The following is a 21,562-nucleotide window of genomic DNA, read 5'->3' as shown; positions in this document are numbered from 1 at the left end:
CGCTTTTAAGCGCAACCGCATGTTAAAAGATACTAACAAAATGTCAGTATAGGTGGTAAACATTAGACTACGTATTGTAATTACATTAAAGTATGCTTTACCTCTATTATTAAATTACTTTTGTGGAGTTCTAGTTTCGGTTTTGCTACTGACGCCATCTTTCAGCTACAAGGAGAACCGAACAAGACGCCATTTGGGAAAGGGATCAAGTCGGTCGAGGGACCAGAGAAGAAACTTTACTCGGACATGGAGTGGCTACGTTTGCCGATCCTGCTACAAAGTCTCCTACATCCTCAAATGAGTGTCGTCGTGTGATCCCTGTCGAAGTTTTTCATACAACCTCTCGTGCTAGCTATGATGGGACGTCTCTCCGCGCGGACTGTTTACGGAACGGAGTTGATTAACCGGACCGTCTCCTCGGAAACTTGCCAACCTCGGGACTAGACCTCGGAAAACAGCGAGCGGCCGTGATGATGGGTGAGTGTTACAAGGAACGACCTTCGCGAAACAATTTTTCCGCTTACCTAAACAGCGCGTGCGTGTTGGCAGCGGCCTTTGAGGCCGTCTACCTTTCTTAGTTTTGCTCGAGCCTCACGTTGACGGCCAGCGATCGTTGACTTTCGGAGTGAAGTGCTACTGTGTTTTGCTGCTTCGAGAACGTCGTTCCCATTTCGACCTGCGATATGGTTGTTTCTAGAAGTGAGTACAGCTTGTGACGTTCCCGATTTAAGAACCGTCGGATATGCGTGTAGCTTCCGTGGCTACTTGCAACGATCGGATCGTTGCCCAAATTAGGGCGCTGTAGTACGGGCGTAGTGCCCACATCGCTGCGGCTGTGCCGGAAAGGGTCGCGCGGCTCTTGCTTACAAACATCTGGGTTGTCATTCGCGTCACGTCGGCGGCGTCTTTCGAAACGGGACCACGCTGCCTTGACAACGCTGACCGAAGCACCAGCGACAGTTTCGAAAGCGCCTCGTCGATCGGCGCCGCGTCGGCCGCACATAAAGAAGCGGGCAAAAAATCAAAAGAGGAGGCATTTGGCCCGCAGACTGCCGTTTGGCGACGCCGCCAGGATACGGTCAGCCAAGCGTGGGAGGTCGTTCCGGAAGTACAGTCAGCCGCGTAACCTGGATATCTTGCGCGCAATGAACAAAGGGGGAAGAGGCGGCATTGTTCGAGATCCTCCCTGCTTGACCGCTAAACTTCGAGACCTCCACTTGCACACCTCTCGCCAATTTTATAGCCCTCCCCATTTGCAACGATGCCGGTTCAATGGGTTGCTGGCGAGATAATGACTTTTGAATGGGGGCGCAACCAACCCAGTGATGCAAGATTGGCGCTAGAAGGGCCTTCGAGTTTTCTACTGGGCTGTTTCTCTTTAACGCTGAACGCAGTTGTATAATGCTGGCACTCCGAACTACTGGTAGCTTATCTGTAAAATCTAACGTGCTTGATCTCTGGCGTTTGGTGTGTTACAGTGAGTTTGCGATACCGTTCTAAAAGAAAGCGTTTTTTCTTTTGTGCACAGAATGTGTGTGAAGGTAAGCCCTCATTGAGTGGCATGTAATCACCAAAAGATTCTTGTGTGTCTCAAAATTAGTTTGTTGATTGAATGGTTATTGAGTGCCAATGTGTTGCGTGCAGTGTCGCTGTTGCTGTTGATAAGCAGAATTTTCATTCATTCTCATTCTCGTCCGCAGCTCAGCAGTTTGTATGGTTGGGTTGATTTTCTTTTCCAGATGACATTTTCACAACTGTCACTGGAGCAATAACCCTACGTACCAAGCTTGCATTTTTCCAATCAATATGTTTAACCTTATTAAAGGTTTGTACTAAAGTGAAGCATACTAAAGCACATTCGTCACTTTGGCACAGGCGCCTTAGCTGTCATAAAACATCGACTGTTTGCAAAACACAGCAATTCGTCATGTGTGCAACTAACTGCTTGGCAATTGATCAAGGACACATATTTTGGAATGCGAACTCTTCCTGGTGCATAAATGATTTTTGAAGAATGTCTGCAACCTGACGGTAGACTGCAAGATGCCATCGTATTGCTCTCTGCACCATGCCACATGGGTGTAATTGCTTGTTCCCAAAAGTTATAAAATAATGAATGCCTGTTAATGGCAGTCCTGGCAGTGTAGCGGGGGTGTATCTCCTGGCCTAACTCGCGGCTTTCACGTCTTGGTGTCAACCAGCAGCTGTTGGCATTCGAATTTACTTTCATCAGCTTCGTGCGCATTTCGCCCGGTCTCCCGAACAAAAATTACGCCCGGAACAAAACACACTCTACCAAGTGCAAAAGGAATGTACTGCAGGTAACTCCACGATGCACCTGTTTGTCAAGAGAACAAGTTCAACGAAAATACCAAGCATATAGCTGACTTTCTTCAACAAATCGGCTGCGTACAGAGTTTGGGCCGCTGCTTCTCTGATATCCGTGCTGGCAAAAAGCTTCGTACCTGGAGCACTGCTGTAAACATTTGCGCCCTACAGCACCGCAGGTTTTGCGCTTTGGATGTGGATTTATGGTAGTTAACGTCGAGAGCCTCAGTTTTCGGTTGAAATGTGCATGATGTGGAACAAAACAAAGTGAAGAGCATGGCCGGACTCTGTGTATTAAAGCTGCCGCTGCTGCCCAGATAGTAACTAGCTATGGCTGCTGCTGCTACTAATCTCCAGTTATGCTCATGCCACCACTAGAGGCATCCTCGTTGGGGCTGGAGTTACATCTGCAGAGTGCCTATAGGAACTGGAGGTGCTGCATTTTAGACACATCTCTTGTCTCCAGTCTCTTGACAGTCAGCTGTACTTGCTAAATCATGCCGTAATTGTTAGAAAAACATTTTAAAGACAGCGTCTTTCTTAGTCAGTTACTCTCACTTCATCATATGGGGTGCTTGGAGTTCTAGCCTTTCTTTGTGGACCCAAGGATAGTGCAGCTTAAGAATATGGCCTGATCCCAAAGGCAGTGCAGCCTAAAAAACGTGGGCCGTTTCTGTGGGTATGTGCAATCTAAAAATGGGGGCTGATTTCTCAAATAGTGTAGTAAAGAAACTGAAGCAGTCCTACTCCCTCACACAAGGGGTGACGCGATAGTGCTGTGCGCAGTGACTCCGCCCTATTCTCACCCCCAGCTTGCCCAGGAGGACCGTCTTTGATCGACTTCAACTGGAGGTTAAATCGCCTTCCAGTGTTTTTTTCCTTCACGCTTTACATGAAAGCTTGCGCCTTAAAGGGACCCTGAACCACCCCTCATTCTTGGTGAAATAACATAGCCCGTGTGTAGTATATGCTGCTGTGAACATCTTAGCCAATTTTTCCTGTCGTACGCGGTGTGTGGAGCTCGTAAGTGGATTGCGAAGTCACCTTTCTCTCAAACATTCTCTTTTCAACAGAAGGCCCTCTTCTAGACGCACTATTTTGTCATTCCCTAGACGGCTGCTATTGGCCGATACCTGACATAAAGCTGCGGTCGGCTACATGGCATAGATATTGTGGCCGCCGCAAGTCCACTGGCTAAGTGCACTGTGACGTGCTGAGGACAACTGCATTTGGCTTGTGTTTAGTGCGTCGTAGGCACCAAAGGCAGAAGTCGTAGTGCCTACATTCATATCCAAAATGAAATTTGAACTGCACACCACAGTGACATATAGAAGGCAGAGCGTCATGGGCACGCCCCGCTGCGCCGTAACCTTCAGAGTGCAATGCATTCGAGAAGGAACAAGAGCAAAGTGGAGGCCGTGCTTGATTGCCAATAGGTCCGCTTCTGCTGAACGCATTGAAGTACTTTTTGCAGCAAAGTATTTCTGAAATCGCCCATTTTCACTTCAAATGCCTTTCTTCACTTCGATAAAAAGTAGTTCAGGGCCCCTTTAAACATGGTAATCTGAATGCAACAAACCAGCTTTATTTGACATTCTTTATGTCAAATTAGTAACAAATATTACAGTTGTGTCCACCCCTTTGTCACCTAAAAAGCTTTGAATAACTCCAGGGGCTGCCCATTGATCTGGAGCAGAGTTTATGTCAAATGTGACCTCTTGTGCAACTTTAGAATGTAACTGTCTTCCTCCACTTGAAGTGACAGCATATCTACTGGTCGTCTCCCCTATACCCTTTCACACTTGGCGAGATACTGTATGCTTTCTTCACATTCGCCAACAATATAGCTGCTTGCAGCATTCACAAGTACATCTGCTGCCATACCTCCTCCAGTCACAAATATGATAGACTCAAAGTGTTAAAGTTACATTTATTCCTAGGTTTTACCAACTTCATTGCAAGAAAGTCAAGGTGTTAGAATGGGACTTCGTGCAATTTTTACTGAGTCTCTGCAATCACGGAGTAATCAAATCTCAATTTATTGTATGCTCAGCCATGTCATGTATTCTTTAATATAAAAAGAAAAATTGAATCATTGGCTCAAAGCATATGCAGAAGGCAATTATTGGCTGCAAGCATTACGACCAAGGAAAAGCTATTCATTTGCCATTGCTGACAGAAGGTGACGTGTAGAACATCTCATCATACAGGGTGGCACCTTCAGCAAATTCATCATACGGGTGAATATTCAGCAGATTAGAGTGAAATGAAGCCACATTGAGTATGCAGGGTGTTGAGTTTACCTGAAGTGAAATGCCCATGGTTCTTTTCTCTGTCACCTCAAGATAAAACTGATGAAAACAAGCAGCATACATGTATGTTTGCACTGTGACTGAAGGGGATATGTTGTTTGAAGAGCGACAGTTTCAGTCAATTAGCTTACACTGTTGTAGATCATGCAAATTGCATAAAAATGAGCATGACAAACAGCATTATTCTTTGATAAGAAAAGCAGTTGTAAGTGAAGTCAAGGTCAGCTTGTCATAAACTAATATGGTGTTAATTGCACAAGTGCAATGCACTGTCCTTTGGCATGTATTAGTAACCTTTATTATTTTTCCAATGTCTCACACCTACCAACTCCCTCAAATTCTCTTGAAGTTTTATGAAATTGGACTCATTCTGTTATTTTACAAATGCCTTTTTAAGTTCTGTGAAAAATAAATTCTGTTTGCAGAAATGTTTTGTACATCGATCTCAACGATACATTTAAATGGCTTCCTATTGCGAAAGGAGACCAGAAGGTTATCTGCTTAAGGCAAGCTTAATAAGAGAAGTTCTTGAAGCAGCCGAAATCAGTAAAGTCGCTGAAAGATTCACTGTGATCTAAAAATTTGTATGTTGCTTGACACTTTTCGTTGTTCCAAGTTTTCTGCTGCTGCTTCTGCACTGTATCTATATAGCACTGTGTCTAAGAAAGTGATGTGCATCCTGCAAAAGGTTTATGCTTCTCGCAAACCAAGGGCTTGCAGCAGAGCGCCAGAACCAGAGGACCAGCGTAGCAGGCTCTTAGAGCGGACTAGCGCATGCCATGCTTGCGCCGTGAGTATGCGCCACCCAACTTTATTTTCCTCATCTTTTGCAGTGCTGACTGAGAGTGCCGACCTTTAGTGTCCACGCGTAGTGCCATCAATGGGTTCTACATGCTCAGGGGGGGGGGGGGGGGAACCTACTATTGTCCTCTCTTCCCTTGCAATATCTTTATGAATATACAGTTCACAGGTTGTCGGGTATGCTGTCATGTTTGTATCTCTGCCCACAAAAGATAGACAGATATCAATTTATGCCAACTTATGTGCTATTTATTTTCATGTGGGGCTATGTGCAAGAGCGTCGCACTCTTTTGATGTCAGTAAAATAAAGCTGTACTAATACATTTACGGGACTGCTTTTGATGTTGTGGGCCTCAAGGATCTGCATTCTCTGTCTTTATATTTTCCTATAACATGTACGCTATGAAACAAAGGGGCGCACAAGCCACAAGGCGTAAAAAAAAAAAAAAAAGCGTCACTTCGACCAAAACCTTTAACCCTTGTTGATTGCATTGGAAATGAAGATTGTACCGGGAAGCTAACCCTGCAACTTTTAAACCACCACACAAGTTGGTTAGCTAGCTCACATTAGCACCTGAAATCTCCAGTGTGGGATGTTGCTCTATACCAGAGATTGTGCAGGCCCATGCCTGTGCCTATGAGTTTTACCGAGCTAGCTAGGTGGACACAAAGGTTCTCAAGCTATTATTTGCTTTGGTCCTCCCAGTTTTAGTGATGGCTTCTAGAAATTGATCGATCTGAAACAGGCCACGGTACAGTAGAAGAAATGCGAGGAAGATGTGCATTTTTCCAGAATTTTGTGTAGGCCTGGGATGACATTAAAATTCTTGACGAGATCCGAAACAGTACAGTGCTTGTGCCCAGCTTTGGCACCACTGTATTGAACTCAAATGCACATGTGCCACTGTATTAAATTGTGAATTTTCCCCAACTGTTTGTGTGTGCTGCTGGAGATAAGATGGCATAAGCCAGACTTGTGCTCTTGTTTAATCTGCTTGCCAGTGTGCAGGCATGCCGTGTGCTCCCTCGCATTGTCGAACTGTTTGAACTGAATTGGCTCACCCATGTGCAGATGGCCTGCCCCTACCAGGAGGATGTGTGGACAGGCGAGGCAGTCCTGTGGAGCACGGTGACCGGTACACGCCCGAGGGCAAGGACCCCTGTGAGCAGTGCACCTGCCAGCGTGGACGGCCAGACTCCTGCTCCATCACTTCCTGCTACCCACCAGCCCACTGCCACCAGCCATACCTTAGGGGTTCGGGCGAGTGCTGCGACTATGCCTGCAACGGCACCACGCTTGGTTCACCCGATGGTTGGTCACTTTGCACGTTCTTTTATTTGTTCTTGTTTTGCATGCATGGTTTTGTCTGCACAAATGTGTCAGCACTTGCACTTGGTGGTTGGTGTCTTGTATGTATTTACAAAAGTAGGCTACAAGGCTTGTGCCTTGACCCTTTGGGGGCTGTGTGTTATTCCAAAGTGAAACAGATTTAATTTCGGTTAAAGTAAAACATTACCAGGCTTTAAATTCAAGCGCTATTTATTGGCAATACGTTGCTGAACATTAAAAAAATGCTTAAACCTCGAAATTCAAACAAATATTACAAATTATGTTAATTACTAATCTTAGTATAATTAGCGTTCCTCAAGCAACATGACCTCTTCGTTGCTGTTGTCCCTTGAAAATGCCTTGTGATAACATCGAAGTCTCTTGAATAATAGTTTATAAGAAGTTTCTGTGAATTTCTGTGTCATTTAAAATATGCGCGGGCTTTTTGTGGCAGCCCGACATGTCAGAAAACAAGAAACATGGGCAACGCCAACAGTAAGCTTTGTCGCGCTATGTGTTGTATAATCGCAAAGCCTATAATAAAATTTCAGTCAAACCAACTTCTGAGTAGATGGTGGAGCCAGTTTAACAGATGTTTTTCACATTCATGAATTATCTTGAGTTCAACCACGAGTGTGTTCGGCAGCTAGACTAGTTCACTTGGGCGCGACACTTAAACAGTAATGACCAGAGGAACATTTTTGACAAGACTGCAGAATGAACATGCGTATCAGTGGATGCTGTGCAATGTATCATGTAGGAAGCAGCTGGTCATATGATAGCTGTTCAGCTATCGGTGATGCTCTGGCACAGCACCAGTGAATACCAGCACCAGCACCACTTCAGTTCGAAGTGGCAGCTGCGCAAGGAGGCTGTGACGCTCCGTGTGTGTTACATGCATGTGGCTCTTAAAGTACCGGGGCAGTCACTTGTGATGTGGCTGGCCATTTGTGCATTTCCACATGCCCTCCTGTTGTTAGCTAATCAGACTGTGTTTGGATACAGTATGTGGTAAAACTGGATGTTTGTTAATTGTGAGCTGATGTAATTGGTGATTCATACTCACCGGTGGGCGTTGCAGCTATATTGGTAGTACTGTTGATCTGGTAGTTGCCAGCCATTCACTTTGAGGATTGCTGTTGTTTAGCTGTGCCACACGTAGCACTGTTAGGCTCAGAGCTCGTTAACAGGCTACAAACATGTCCACTGTTGTTGTGCACTTTTGCAACCTGCTTTTCTACATAGAATTCATATGAAATTTTAGCAAGTGCTTTGGAAGCAGCAACAAATTGATGTCTTTTTTTTGTTTCATTTAGCCTAAAATTTTGTAACTGGAGGAATGTGTACCTTCTGTACGTCATCCCAGTAAAATGTACGCCGTAAACAAATCTTTTGTGTTTGACTCTTTACATCTGCCACAACACATCTTTGCCCACTCGTTAGGTAAAGTAAAGCTTGAAACGCCATTCATTTTCAACTTTAGGTTTATGTTCATGGCAAAGTACAAGTATTGCACTGTCAATCAGAGTGGTGACCCCATGCTTGTTATAGCAGATGCTCGCCTGCACAACTTGTAACAGTAAGCATTTACAAACTATTGCTATAGCAAAGTGCTGCATTAGTCTGTGTAGAAATGCAGCTTTTTCTTACGTTGCACCACATGGCAAAACATTTTAAGATCATCTGTAGCCCTAGCCGCAGATGACCTTAAATTTCAATTGACCACATCTGGCAGTACTTCCACTTTTGTGTGACATTGCATTAATTGAGATGCACCATGTGACAGATCCATTCACTAATGTTGTGGTGTGCGATTTGCCCATCTTGTCAGCCTGCCTTACAATGACATGGTGTGAAAATAAATCTTGCAGTAAGTGTACTTTCCAACAAGTTTCTGTCATCATGCTTGCTTCTGCTGGGCTAGCCTATTAGTATGGGTTGAAAGTTGTACATCTAGGAGTGACCAAGATTACTGCTTCTATTTTCTTAGCTAGCCAGTTGATATGTACTGAAAGTGACACATCCAGGAGTGATGGCTCCATTTTCTCTGTGGAGGCATCCAACATTGATGTTAGGCAGTTAAACTTTGATTTAACAGAGGTAATGAGACCCAAGAATTATATAACAAAATCGAGAACTTCTATAAAATAGAAATATTTATGCAAATAACATTCAATAGCAAAACAGAATGTAATTTTTGCCTGAGTATGCAGTTATCATACACATTGAGCCCATTGAGTATGTCTTGCGTTCCTATGTGAAAGCGGCAAACCTTCTTAAGAAGTCAATGACGTCCATCACCTGAACTGAATCTTGGCATAGCCATGTTTTTCTCCTGTTTTACCCATATTCTCTCCCAAAAGTTAATTAAATTAGGTGAGATCTTGAGTTCACTTTGTTGCTATGAGGTTTTCAGTGCGTTAGGCTTTATGAATGTGTATTGGGAAATTGAAAGCATATCATTAAATCGACTGTTTTGTAAAATCATGTTTAATTGAAACAAGGTTTGACTGTAATCAGCAGGCTACTATGTTTTCAATATAAACCATTAGGTTAAAGGGCTTGTGAGAAAATATTTTGGCCCGTTAAACTTTAATCTCGTTTCTTTCTTTCTTTTTCTTTGGCGTCAGGAGCAGATGTGCAGAGTGCCACTACTCTGGGCCTTCGGATGGTGGCTAGCACAGTGGCGTCGTTTCTCATTGTGGCTCTGCTGCTGTTCATGATCCATCGACTCCGCAAGAGGCGCCTGCTGGTCATGTTACGAAGTCAGTTTTGAATTCTTGGTTTGTTTGTTGGAGGAAAATGACTTGCGCTGATGTATCAAATTAACAGGTGCAGCGAGCAGTGTGCAACATTGTTTAGTTTGCCAGGTTAACCCACAGCTTCTTTCTATCCGATGAAGAAGAGCCTACGTTCACACTCTCTTAAGAACAGTTTAACTGTTTCACATATTTAAATTTCCTGCCCCTGCTGTGAAATTACCATTCTTTTAACATGTTTTACAGATGTTTGGTACTGTTTCCACATTGCACTATCAGTGCTTGGTGACAAAGCCTTTACTCCTGTCAAAAACAAGTTTATACACCTAAATGCACAAGACTTCTCACACCAACTTTAACTAAATGCATTGTTTGAGTCAAGCTTTTAACCCTTTGCCTCTTACTATCTTGGCTACTGTGCCGCACTGCAGTGGTGACTGCACTTGTGTCATAAGTCTGTAGTAAATTTGGTCAAAGTTTCTTACAGCTGGGATGGCTACTGTGCCGCACAACTGCTAATTTAGTACTACTAGTGCTTTGTCTGGCTGTGCTTTATTGTGGCATGTCTTATACCCTATTACAATGTTGCAGTATGCAACAACTTGTTGCACTGTTTTCCTGGCACCAACTTCCGGAATCGAGAACACAAAAAATGACCCAGTAGAGTTATGCTCATATTTTACTAGTTGATACGTTCCTGGAAAACATGATTTTTCAGCACCAACGTTCAGTATGTCACTAAATTGTGATCACATGATACATTTTCCGGCAGATAGATCCTATATAAACAAGAAAATACGCGAGGCACGCGCAGTTGAGAACAGTATATAGCTGCCCGCCGCAGCAGCTTCACCGCAATGCTCGCCCATCCATCTCGCGGGAAAACGCCGGCGCACAGTTAATTTATCATTTCGGCACCAGCACATCTTCTCCGGGGTCGTTGCACGCAGTATTCACAGCTATCACTGCCAATCCTGTTGCAATAAGCATCCTTGCCTATCTGTTTCACATCATGCGGTGCATATTGCCATTAGTAGCGTAGTGCACGCATTTATTTGGCGATAATCCAAACACGCCGCCGTTCCCTGCTGCAGGCAGCGCAACGTGGCCATTATGCTTCGCTTTGGTGGCATCCAGCATTGCCCACCAGCTTGATTTCATTTCAGTTTCCCGTAGCCCTCTTAAAACACCACGCAATAATAAAATAACAAAACACTTCTTGGGCTACCGGAGCACCACCAGCCCAACGCACATTGACGTCTTGTGCCGCAACAATCTGCGCGATGCCCAATTTTACGTAGATGCCAACAATAGTTGAGTTTGTCAAATTGTTTAACTTTGGATCATACATTTTCCTGATTAGTAAGTTTTTTCTTGCTTGTGTTTTTTTCCCAGAACGTATCAACTTACTAACCCAATATTCTCAGTGTCTGCATGATACAAGGAGTAAACACGTGCATTTGTGATCATATCTTGGAATCAGTCACCAGCCCACTGGTGCCTGACTGGTGGCTGAAAAAATATGCATACTGCATATTTTTTTTTGCACCATACCTTTGTGTGCCGTTTTGTGTGTCACACGCATACATGAATGGCACTTTGCTGCCCTGTTTGGTTGACCTGGTCGACAGGGCTGAATGGGTGCCGGGCAGCGGCCAGCCTGGAAGAGGCTTGCCTGGCGCGGCAGCTGGCACTTGAAGAACAGGGTGTGGGCTTCCTGGGTGGCTTCTGCCCTGACCCCCCTCCGCCGTACACCTTCTGGAAGCCCCCAGAGGCTTACGTGCCTCCTGGAGAGGCCCCACCTCCTTACGATGCTCCTCCTGCATTACTTGACCGGCAGCTGCAACAGCAGGTTGGTGCTTCAACACTTGCATCTCTCTAACGGTAGTACCATGACACTTGATCTGGTTCTTGCAGGTTCATCTTTAACAAGAAGGTGGTTGGTGGTTGTCCATATGTCATATCCATATGTTATGCTGTGCCTGGTTTCCTTGGGTGTGTTGCAGCGCCTTTTGGGAACTTCTTTAACTGTTTATGATTGCACTCTGCAGCATCTGCGTATGAGTGCAGCATGTTTTTGGGAAACTTCACTGGTCATGATGCATGCGCCTGATTTTAATGGTGACTGCGGTAGCGACTGCACTTGTCCACTAGTCTTGGCAGTGCTTAAGGTACAATGAATGCGTTGAACACGCACTACCTCCCATCACAAATGCCTATTTTTGGTCTAGCTCAGGATGATACTAAAGCAAAAATGGTAGCTCACAATGGATTATTCCAGTATGTGCCCAATTCTATTGTGCTCATTTTTTCCATGAAAATTCGTCCTAAAGTATCTTGGGCAGTGCAATCCGTTACGAAACCAAAACAGTAGTCGCAACAGCCTGCCATCGGAGCCAGCCTAGCCAGCATCATTGCCATCACAAGATGGCGACCATGGATGCCAACAGAGCCAACGTTGGACAGAACGAGTATACCGTATTTACTTGAATCTAGGCCAGCCCTGATTTTAAGCCAACTCCCAAAAGTCCGAAGCCAGAAAAAAAAAAGAAGTCACCTCGAATGTAGGCAGAACAAAAAAGCAAGGACAGTGTTCACAAAATGAAACAGCATTTATTGAATATGAACATGTGAAGCTCATTCTACATCGCTATCTTCCTTATCGCTGTCATCTCCTCATTGCGGCCAGCGCACGCAAAAAGCGTCTCCCATTGCCCCCTCCAACGACGGCTATTTTTCTTGCATCATTTTTCTTGCACCGCTTGAGGTTCCGCCCGGCGCAGCTAGTAGCGGCTGCGACACTGACTTTTCTAGATGGCGCTAGCTATGCGCCATATTTATCAAAAGCTGGCACGATTTTTAAAATCCTTTAATCTAAGCCGGTCCTAGAGTTTGGTTTATGATTATTTGAAAAAGAAAAAAAAAAACATCGGCGTAGATTTCAATAAATATGGTAAATTGAGTTCTCACACAGCATGACAACCGTGCACCGCTTGTAGTCGATTACGAAAGCCCATTCAAACAGTAAGGTACAGTGGAACCCCGTTCATACGTTTTTCACCGGACCGAGGAAAAAAAACGTAACAGCCGGGAAAACGCAACAGTGAGGAAAGCTCCGAAAATGAATGAAAAAAGTGCAGCTTCAACTATAGACAATTTATTTCCGCAGAGTGCGCTTAAAACTTTAAAAAGTCTAGAATGGTGGCTTGCCGTTTCTTTCGCTCGCTAGAAATCGCCACACGTTTCTCAATAGCCTGGAAGGCCGCATTGCTGTCAGCGTCGCTGTGAGGTGCGACGTACCTGCGGAGGAGGTCCAGAGCCGCGACGGCTTCTCGAAAGCTAGGATTTGGCAACTCCCCGGCATCATGCGGCTCGTGCTCCTCGTCGTCACCGCGCCACGGCAATGGCAACGGACGAAGGAATATCCGGGGGAAATTTTGCCCTCTTTGGCGTAATCATCCTAACGTGCCAACGATTGTTTAGTATTGCTGCGCAGCGCGCGCATCCGAGCAGCCGGGTTGCGCGCAGCGCGGCGTGGTTTCGCGAGAAATGTAAACAAGAGAGGAGAGCTGGCGCGATAGGCGGAGCAATGCCATGAGCAACGCCAACTTCCGGCTTCCCTTTAGCTATAGCTTCACAAAGAGTGACGTCAGGGCCTCTCCTGAGTTTCCTTCCTCCGGGAGTCGACCCGTTCAACAAACCATGCGGTGACCGTAATCACAGTGATGATAGTGAGAGCATTTTTCACGAATGGCCACCTAGTGGCGGCCTCTCGAACTGGCGTGCGGCTTCTTGCAGCCAGTTCCATAGCCAAGCCCGGCCAAGCCCGGTTAAAACTTGTCTAAAGCCAAAATGGCGGTTGGAGCGCGTTGCCTACTTTAGCCCAGGCGGGTTCGGGTTGCGACGCATCACGCGCGAACGTTTTCACAGCTACTACGTAACAGCGGGGTTCCTTATACATTGGATCCTATGGAAGCTATGCCGGGACCGGATGAAAACGACGTAGCAGCCGGGAAAACGCAGGAGTGAGGAACGTAACAGCGGGGTTCTACTGTACTTTACATGTTAAGCTATCAGCAATAAGTTGCGTCACACATTCTTGGCGTTTCGGAGAATTGTGTGCGTTGCAGAATGAACTAGTGAAGGGGTTAGTCGGAGGTGCGGTCCACAATGCCTTTTACAATCCTTGCGGAGTCGTCTGATACATACAGAATATCAAATGCTCTATGGACCTTATGAAGAATGACACATGGTTCTTCATAGACTGCAATAAAGTGCTAGTCTGAGCCATGGTGATAGACATTAAATAAATTTCCATGCTGTGAAGGTAAAGTTCACTAGGTGGTTTTGTCTTTCTCGTTCACAGGTCACAGTCACTTGATATGCCTTCTGTTTTAAAATGGTCTGTGCAAAGCATGCATGTGGGGACCTTGGTGTGCTGCACTCGTGACCTTGACTTCTTATAGAATCTTCATCTATGGGTGGTTTGCTCACACTGTGATACTACTAGCTTTTAGTGAGCTTACACACGAGCTGTGCGCTTCGTTCTGTACAAACAATTTACTTATGTGCTCCACTGATTGTACAGGAAGTCGCACCCATCTCTACTGAGCCATTACCACGTGTTGCATCGGCCACGCCTCCATTGCTGTGTGGAGGCTCGTCAACCAGCAGCGAGGCAGGGGAGCTGCCTCAACAGCAACGAGCAATTCGCTCAGATGCTTACTACGAAGATGGGTTACGACACGTGACGGTTGTGCTCGTCGGGGACCAAGCAGCACGCAGGCGACTGTCGCACTGCGAGCCCTCGGTTCGACACTTGGTTCAAGACGGTGACAAGCGGCTAAGCTTGCAGGTGACTAGCTGGCACATGTACCTTACTTTCACATGTATAACCTGTCTGTGCAGGTAACTTGTGTTCCGAGTTACAATCCTTAGGAAAGGGGGAATAAATTCACTGACGATTACGATACCCTCTAATGCGAAATTTGAGTGCAGCTCTATATATATTGAAGCAAAGTATTTGAGAGAGACATGCAGCAGAGTCGACAATCATCGAAAATCTTATCTGTGGGTCAAGTGCGTTGGCTTTATACATGACTCGTTGAAGGTTCCAGTGTAATCGCTGGTGCCACTTGGATTCCAGAAACTACTACACAATTCACGACGTGCATACAAACAGATTACCAAGCAATCGCAAACCATGACAATTTAAACAAGTGCAGACGAGACGAAACCAAACCAAGCAAACCAAAAAAGTGCGAACGAGAGCTGATGTGAGCAGACAGTAGCACGTAACGAGCGGTCCGGCTGAGACCAGTTACGAGTACACAATGAGCGGTCAGGCAAGTCCACACGAAACCAGTTTCCCGTGCGCACGTCGCTGCAGGGGCCACCCTCAGTGGTCTCCGGCATTCGCGGTTCGCGTGTTTCTTCTGCCTCTCCGCATTTGCTCTTTCATCATTCACTGTTGTGCTCGTTTGCTCAGTTACGTTGCTGCTTGCCGGAGGAATGGGCCATTAAAAGTGGCGCTCTAAAGAATACCTGCCCATATAGCCTCTTCTGAACAAAATTTGGGATGAGAAATGTGAAACATCCAGCATAACTTCCATGAAAGTGTTATCGCTGCTTCGTTTACTCACCAGTTGCAGAAAGCACTCGTATGTGCCTTTAAAGGACATATTATTATAATTAGGGGTTTGTGAATATTGTATAGTAGATTTCAATATCGAATCGAATCAAGAAAAAAAAATGCTGCATATCGAATACCAGAACATTTTTGTACAACATTTACAGGTTACAAATTTAGGGCAAGAAAATAAGGTGCTGCACATGCTTTGGAGTCTGCTAGCATTGTATAACAAGAACGTTGCAAGCTTTCAGTAATTTAGGTGCATGGAAATCGAGACGTACAGTACGGTCTACTCTTATTAAAGGGAGCACTGATTACAGCTCAGTTCTAGTACATGAAGGTCTGGAAAATATTTGTTTATCAATAGAATTTATGTTGGAACAGAATCAAGTTTTTTTTCCCCCTCTGAAACTAATTAATTAGCAACATTCTGTTGTACTGAATACAGTAGAACCTCGTTCATACATTTTATAAAAAGCCGCAAGAAGAAATGTACCAACTGTGAAAACGTACGATCTGAAGTAACTAAAAAAATTTTCACAGACTCAACTATTGTTGACATCTACATAATGCAAAGCATCGCGCGAATAGTTGCGGCACGAGACGCTGATGCTCATCTAGCTGGTGGTGCTCCGGCAGCCCGAGACGCGTTTTGTTGTTTTCCTATTGCATGGTGTTTTAAGAGGGCGACTGGAAACTGAAACGAAATAAAGCTGGTCGACGACTCCAGATGCTACCGAGGCGGAACGTGATGCCCACATTGTGCCGCCTGCAGCAGGGAACGGCAGTGCATTTGGATTATCACCTGCTAAAAGCATGAAGAATGCTAACAATGGCACTATGCACCACATTGTGAAACAGATAGGCGAATATGCTTATCACAATAAGATTGGTGGTGATAGCTGTGAATGCCACATGCGATGAGCCTGGAGAAGATTTGCTGGTACCGAAATGAGAAACTGAGTGCGCGTCGGCATTTTCACATTAGATGTACGAGCGAGTACTGTGGTGAAGCTTCCGCTGCGGGCAACTACATACTGTTCTTGATTGTGTGTCCCTCGCGCATTTACTTGTTTACATGGCATCTAGCGGCCGCAAAACGTATCATACGATCACAGTTTGGCGACTTACTGAATGTTGGTGCTGAAAAGTCATGTTTTCTAGGAACGTATGAACCAGTAAAAAATGAGCGTAACTCTATTGGATAATTTTTTGTGTTCTTGATACTGAACGTTGGCACTGGGAAAACGTATGTAACGGGAACGTATCAGTGAGGTTCTACAGTTCTAGGGGTGTGCAAATACCGAATAGTGGATTTCTAATTGAATATTGAATCGTATCAAGAAAAAAAAGAGACAAATATCGAATATCAGACAATCTCACGCAAACCTCTGTGCTTCCAAATTTTGTGCAAGAAATACAGTGCTGCACATGCTCAGAAGGCTAATTATCGTATTTACTCACATAATGATCGCACTTTTTTTGTCAGAAAAATTGACGCCAAATCAGGGATGCGATCATTACGCGGGTTAAATTTCCCGCGAAAAGAAAAATTTTTGTTTCGTCCCGCGTTTGCTGCGGGACACCAAAACAAAAATGGCGGCCGGCGGAGCAAGCCGAACGCACCGAACGCGATTTTTTTTCTTCTCGTGAGTACATTACATGCATTAAAACAGTTTCTTCCGTATCAGTAATGAGTAATATCGTTAATATTGGCAAGTTTGCGGCAATAACGTAGCCATGTCCACTTTGACGGGACAGAAACAGATGGGCGCGCTTAGCTGTGTTGGAAATCTCAGCGCTGACGCCCGTTGTTGCAAATGGGTCGCAAACCCCAAGGGTAGCGTTGGCCTGGCGGCCTGGGGCACAACTGGAAGCATCCGAAGGTCCCGGCAAAGCATGAGTCGACTGGTAACAGAACAACTTGTTTATTCTAGCATCGCAAAAGAGCGGGCGGTCAGGTCGACCGAAGTGGAGAGACGGGAGAGCACGTAACTCAACAGAAGAAATCGGAGCCTCTCTCCTGGCGTCCGGGGGCAGCTGGTTTTATACTCTCGGAGTCCCGGGCAAGAAGGAAGGCCTCGTGACGAGGCCACGTGACGGCGGGGCACGGACACGCTGAGAGACATTTTGAGACGAGTGTAGTGACGCATCCGCCGGGCCGGCGCCTGTCAGACCTCCTCGCTTCACACTTGGGGAGCTCCTCTCCCCGGCTGCCGCGCTTTGACAAGCGTGGGCACCAACATGCACACACACACACACACGCACACTTGAAGACACGTGGCATTGAAACATGCCTGGACGCGCGCGGCGGGGAGGCGTATCGGCGGCGCTGAATGTCCGCCGCTTTGAACGAAGCCCCGGCGTCCGTTGCATCCGCGCGTCGTAGGCGAAACGTAACAGCTGCCAGTGACATAGAAACACATGGTCAGCATGCTGCGGAAAATGCGGCATCTGTCTTCACTATAATCCTAACACGGCACGTTTCCGCTAAGGGTGGGCGAATATATTAGCTGTGTTACAAGCGTCGGCGTATGAATAGGATACACTTTTAACGTATCAGTGTAAACGTGGCTACTATCATTGGTGGCTACTATCGTTGCCGCTCGCGATTTGTTGCATGCCCACGAGTGCAGATGAGAAGAATTGAAAGGCGCCTTTTTTGTTGTTGTTGACCACAACCATTATAAGGCCTACACATAATAAAGGCAAGTTTGGTTGCAGCTTTTTTTAGTCATGGAAGTGCTGAAAGTGATGGAAGTAATGAAATGAGGCATCTACTTAAGAATGTTTGGTGCGTGCAGACCGCTTGGTTTGTCTTGGAAGAGTCATTCGCGTAGCATTCGACAGATGGTAAGCGCGATCATTATTAGCTAAATTGGCACAGGACATATCGCTGCGGCAAGTTCGGGGTGCGATCATTACACGGGAAATTAAAAAAAAGATTGGATTTTGACCACAAAATTCAGGGGTGCGATTATCACGCGAGTGCGATCATTATGCGAGTAAATACGGTATTTCACAAGAAAGTATTGCTTTCCAGGTTTCTTCCAGAAAACAGAAGAAAAGGTTTTTCTGTCTTCATGGCAGGTGGTTTCTGTGGGTTATCGTCAGCTCGTTGAGGCCTATTTGCACGACAGACAACAATGGGGAATGTGCATCATGTCAGGCGACACCACTCTGTGTAGTTGTCAATGCCGACAGTAAAGAGCTCTCAAATGGGAGGTCCCATGGCAAGTTCGCACGATGCCCCCCCCCCCCCCCCCCCTTTTTTCTCTGTGCACATCCATTCGCCGTCTGTGTAAACGCGTCTGCAGCCGGGGATCAGGGCATTGTCACAGGACATGTTTGAGCCTGCCATGTGAATCCAAGGTAGTCTTGTGATGGGTCGCTCGAAGCTACGAAAAGAGACCGTTGCGCCCTTACGAACGCAGCGTTTGGAATCGGAGGCCGCCATATGGTATTGCGCAAAGATGGCGGCCATGAACATGCAGTGGTCATACTGGGCACTCGCTTTCGTTGGTGAGGTGGGTTGTCAGCTTCCAAAGGGCCGTGCAACCACAATGAATAGATCTGCGTTGATTTGGTAACCGTAATTTTAGTCGCCAACACCCGACGACACAGCTCCGATTGGGCCTAACGGGCTAGACAGTGTGGTCACTCGTGTGGCCGTGACGAAAATTAGTCTCCCGCTGATCTGATAGCGGGGCGCAGACTGTTGTTGAAAACTTGCCACTAATATATTCCTACAGGTGGCTCATCAGTAATTGGACGCAACATCACATATGAGGGATAGATTGATGGCCACTGAACCAGCATACAGGTCTGTGGTCAACCAGCCGGCAACTATCGTGAGCATGCGTGCCAAGTTGGTCTATGTGTTCACGTATGGGTAGAATGCTTCGAACTGTGTGAATCTGCATGCATGAACTCTGAACTTGCATATTCGATGTGATCAGCATGCCATCGGCCCAATCTTCACACATGCTTCTGTGTTTTCCACACGGGCTGCTTTTGTTGTTCCCTCTGTTCACATAGTGTTAATTGTTTTGATCGTTCCATTCAACCTCATAAAACCTTGTACTCATAAAGATTGCGTGCTATGGGAGCGTCAAGGCACTGACCAGGTTTAGGTCATTCACCGGAGGTACTGATATTCGAAAGATCAAATATTCCAGGAATTAAATATTAGATATTCGATTCGTGAATCAAATTGTGTGTTCGCTATTCGATTCAAAATTAAATATTTGATTATTCGTGCACCCTTCTGAATACCAATGAGGTTCTCAGTATAACAGTGGACCTGTGTTTTGTGAAAGATTTTCTTTCCATCTTTTCTGCAAAATACAGAAGGTCTGAACCGTAGAGTTTCCTACAATAAATACTAGAGGCAGCTCTGGTGTTGCAATTATTCAGGCACCGTGCAAATGATGAGTAGTGCTACACGGATTTCTCTGATCTTCATGCTTATAGATTCAGAAGTTCTGGGGACTTTCTTGATTACACTCTATCTGCCTTCATTGTCCCAAACGTCAGAATAATCTACATTTTTCTACGTCTAGGAGGCTCTGTGAACTTCCTTGGCTATTGCGATGATGCTGCGAGCCCACAGCATTTCAGCAAGATTGCTACTTGATAAGGACGCTCGCTTCATGCTTGCACGATGGTGAGGCGTAAATGCCGCGTCACTTGTGGGTGTCTGCTAAAGGCATGGCTCTTGCACTTTTCTGTAGTTCAGTTTGGGTTTTCGATGTGGAATTGTATGGAATTCATTGCAATGCAGAGAGTAGCAGCACCAGCATTTTGGATGTGTTTAAGCAGTTGTGCTCAAGTGACTGACTTCAAATATTGCATTGAGATAAATCATGGTGACACTGTGCCAAGGACACTGTCTTGCCACAGAGCCAGTAACGCCGCTGCCTGTGAACGCCAATGTGTCTGGCGCCAATGCATGCGAAAGTGACCATGGATATTACTGGCGGCGTTTTGGAAAGGCTTCATGGGGTATATGTGCAGCCGCAGGGCTTCTGTTTTAGTGGCGTCGTTTATCTCGAAACTCCACTTATCTTGAAATGTTTTCTAGCTTTTACAGCTTTGAGGTAATGAGGGTTTACAGTAAACCCTCTTAAACTCGAACCTGACTATATCGAACCCGTTTACATAAAACTACCTTGTATATCGAAGAATTTCTGAACACAGTATAGCTATCATGAGTATACATGTATATAGCAAAAATAACGCTTACGTTGAACGAAAATAACAGTGACTCCCTATATAGTGAACGTTAAGCGGAGCAAAAGTGCCCCCAGAAATTGGTTTTCCCTCATGGCGGCGAGGAAACCCAGTGGCGCGGCTCCATCCACGCGCTCTACCTACCGTGACCACGCCGCGTCATGCGAGCCATGGACACCCCCCTGCAAAAAATGATCCTGGCCCACCCGCAGCGCTTACTCAGACAGCCAATCAGAGGCTTTTGTGCCCTCGTTGTGCAAAATGGGGGAAGTGCGAGTGGTCTCGCTGCTTTTCTGGTTCATTGTGTTTGCACCATGTGGGCCTTCCCCCGCTTGTGCTGCCGTGATGGCTAACGCAAAGCAATAAAATTTGCCTTTCGCCGTGAAGCTCGAAATTGTGGATCGAGTCGAATGTGGTGAGAAGTCGGATGTTGCCACAGCATGTGAGATTTCGAGGAGCACTTTCAGCACGATCTTGAAGGAAGAATAAGGGGAAGATTAAGGCTAAAGTGGACAAACACAGGACCCGGTGCTCGTGGCGCTCGATGCATACGCGCGGCGACATGGAGGTGGCTGTGTGCAAGTGGTTCATCCGAAATTGCTTCAGACGTGTGCCGGCTTCCGTGTGCCCGGTGGTGACTTTGAAAATTCCGGTGAGTGTGACAAAGCCATTGCTGGTGTCGCTGAAGTTCGGAGCGAGCTGTCAGAATTTCTGCAAGCCGCTGGCGGATGAACGGTCGATGAGTTTGTGAGTGCGGATGATGGTGTCGCGACCACAGGAGAGCCTGAAAATGAAGACTACATTGTGGACATCGTACCGAGCATAAGTGATAGTGGGCACAATGAAGAAAGCAACAACGATACTTTGCCAACATCATTCTCGAGGTGATTGGTCCACTCGCACTAGTGCGGCGCTTCTGCGTGAATGTGGAAGGTTGCGGCCTCAGCTGCCCCAACTCTTTAGACAATGTGGAGAAGTGCGTGCATCGCAGGCAGCGAAATTGCCCAAGCAGAGGAAAATACAGGACTATTTCTTGCGAAACTAGGCTAGTTTCATCAATAGAGTGCTTTTATGATGCCCAATTCTTTAGCAGGCTTATATCGAATTATGCTCTATATAAAAGTGATAGGCATTTTCTTGTGAGTTTGATTGTATCTCGATATTTCTT

The 21,562-nt window shown here is 45.8% G+C and overlaps 1 protein-coding gene across 2 annotated transcripts in view; it reads left to right on the top strand.

Annotated features, from left to right (window-relative positions):
* The first annotated feature begins 38 nt into the window (after nucleotides 1-38).
* LOC126539693 (uncharacterized) overlaps nucleotides 39-21,562 on the top strand; it is a 31,334-nt gene continuing 9,810 nt past the window's right edge. Inside the window, exons 1-5 of one of the 2 annotated variants that reach the window (XM_055075076.2) lie at nucleotides 39-477; nucleotides 6,514-6,753; nucleotides 9,408-9,536; nucleotides 11,162-11,382; nucleotides 14,119-14,385. In XM_055075076.2, coding sequence (XP_054931051.2) covers nucleotides 471-477; nucleotides 6,514-6,753; nucleotides 9,408-9,536; nucleotides 11,162-11,382; nucleotides 14,119-14,385 — 864 coding nt within the window. In that variant the 5' untranslated portion in view covers nucleotides 39-470. Of the gene's footprint in view, nucleotides 478-6,513; nucleotides 6,754-9,401; nucleotides 9,537-11,161; nucleotides 11,383-14,118; nucleotides 14,386-21,562 lie in introns of both variants that reach the window. The other variant, XM_050186560.3, reaches the window with a different exon arrangement.

This window comes from Dermacentor andersoni, chromosome 3 (assembly GCF_023375885.2).
Source record: "Dermacentor andersoni chromosome 3, qqDerAnde1_hic_scaffold, whole genome shotgun sequence".
NCBI lineage: Eukaryota > Metazoa > Arthropoda > Arachnida > Ixodida > Ixodidae > Dermacentor > Dermacentor andersoni.
The sequence above is the reverse complement of the archived record's forward strand: the minus strand, read 5'-3'. Positions and strand labels throughout refer to the sequence as shown.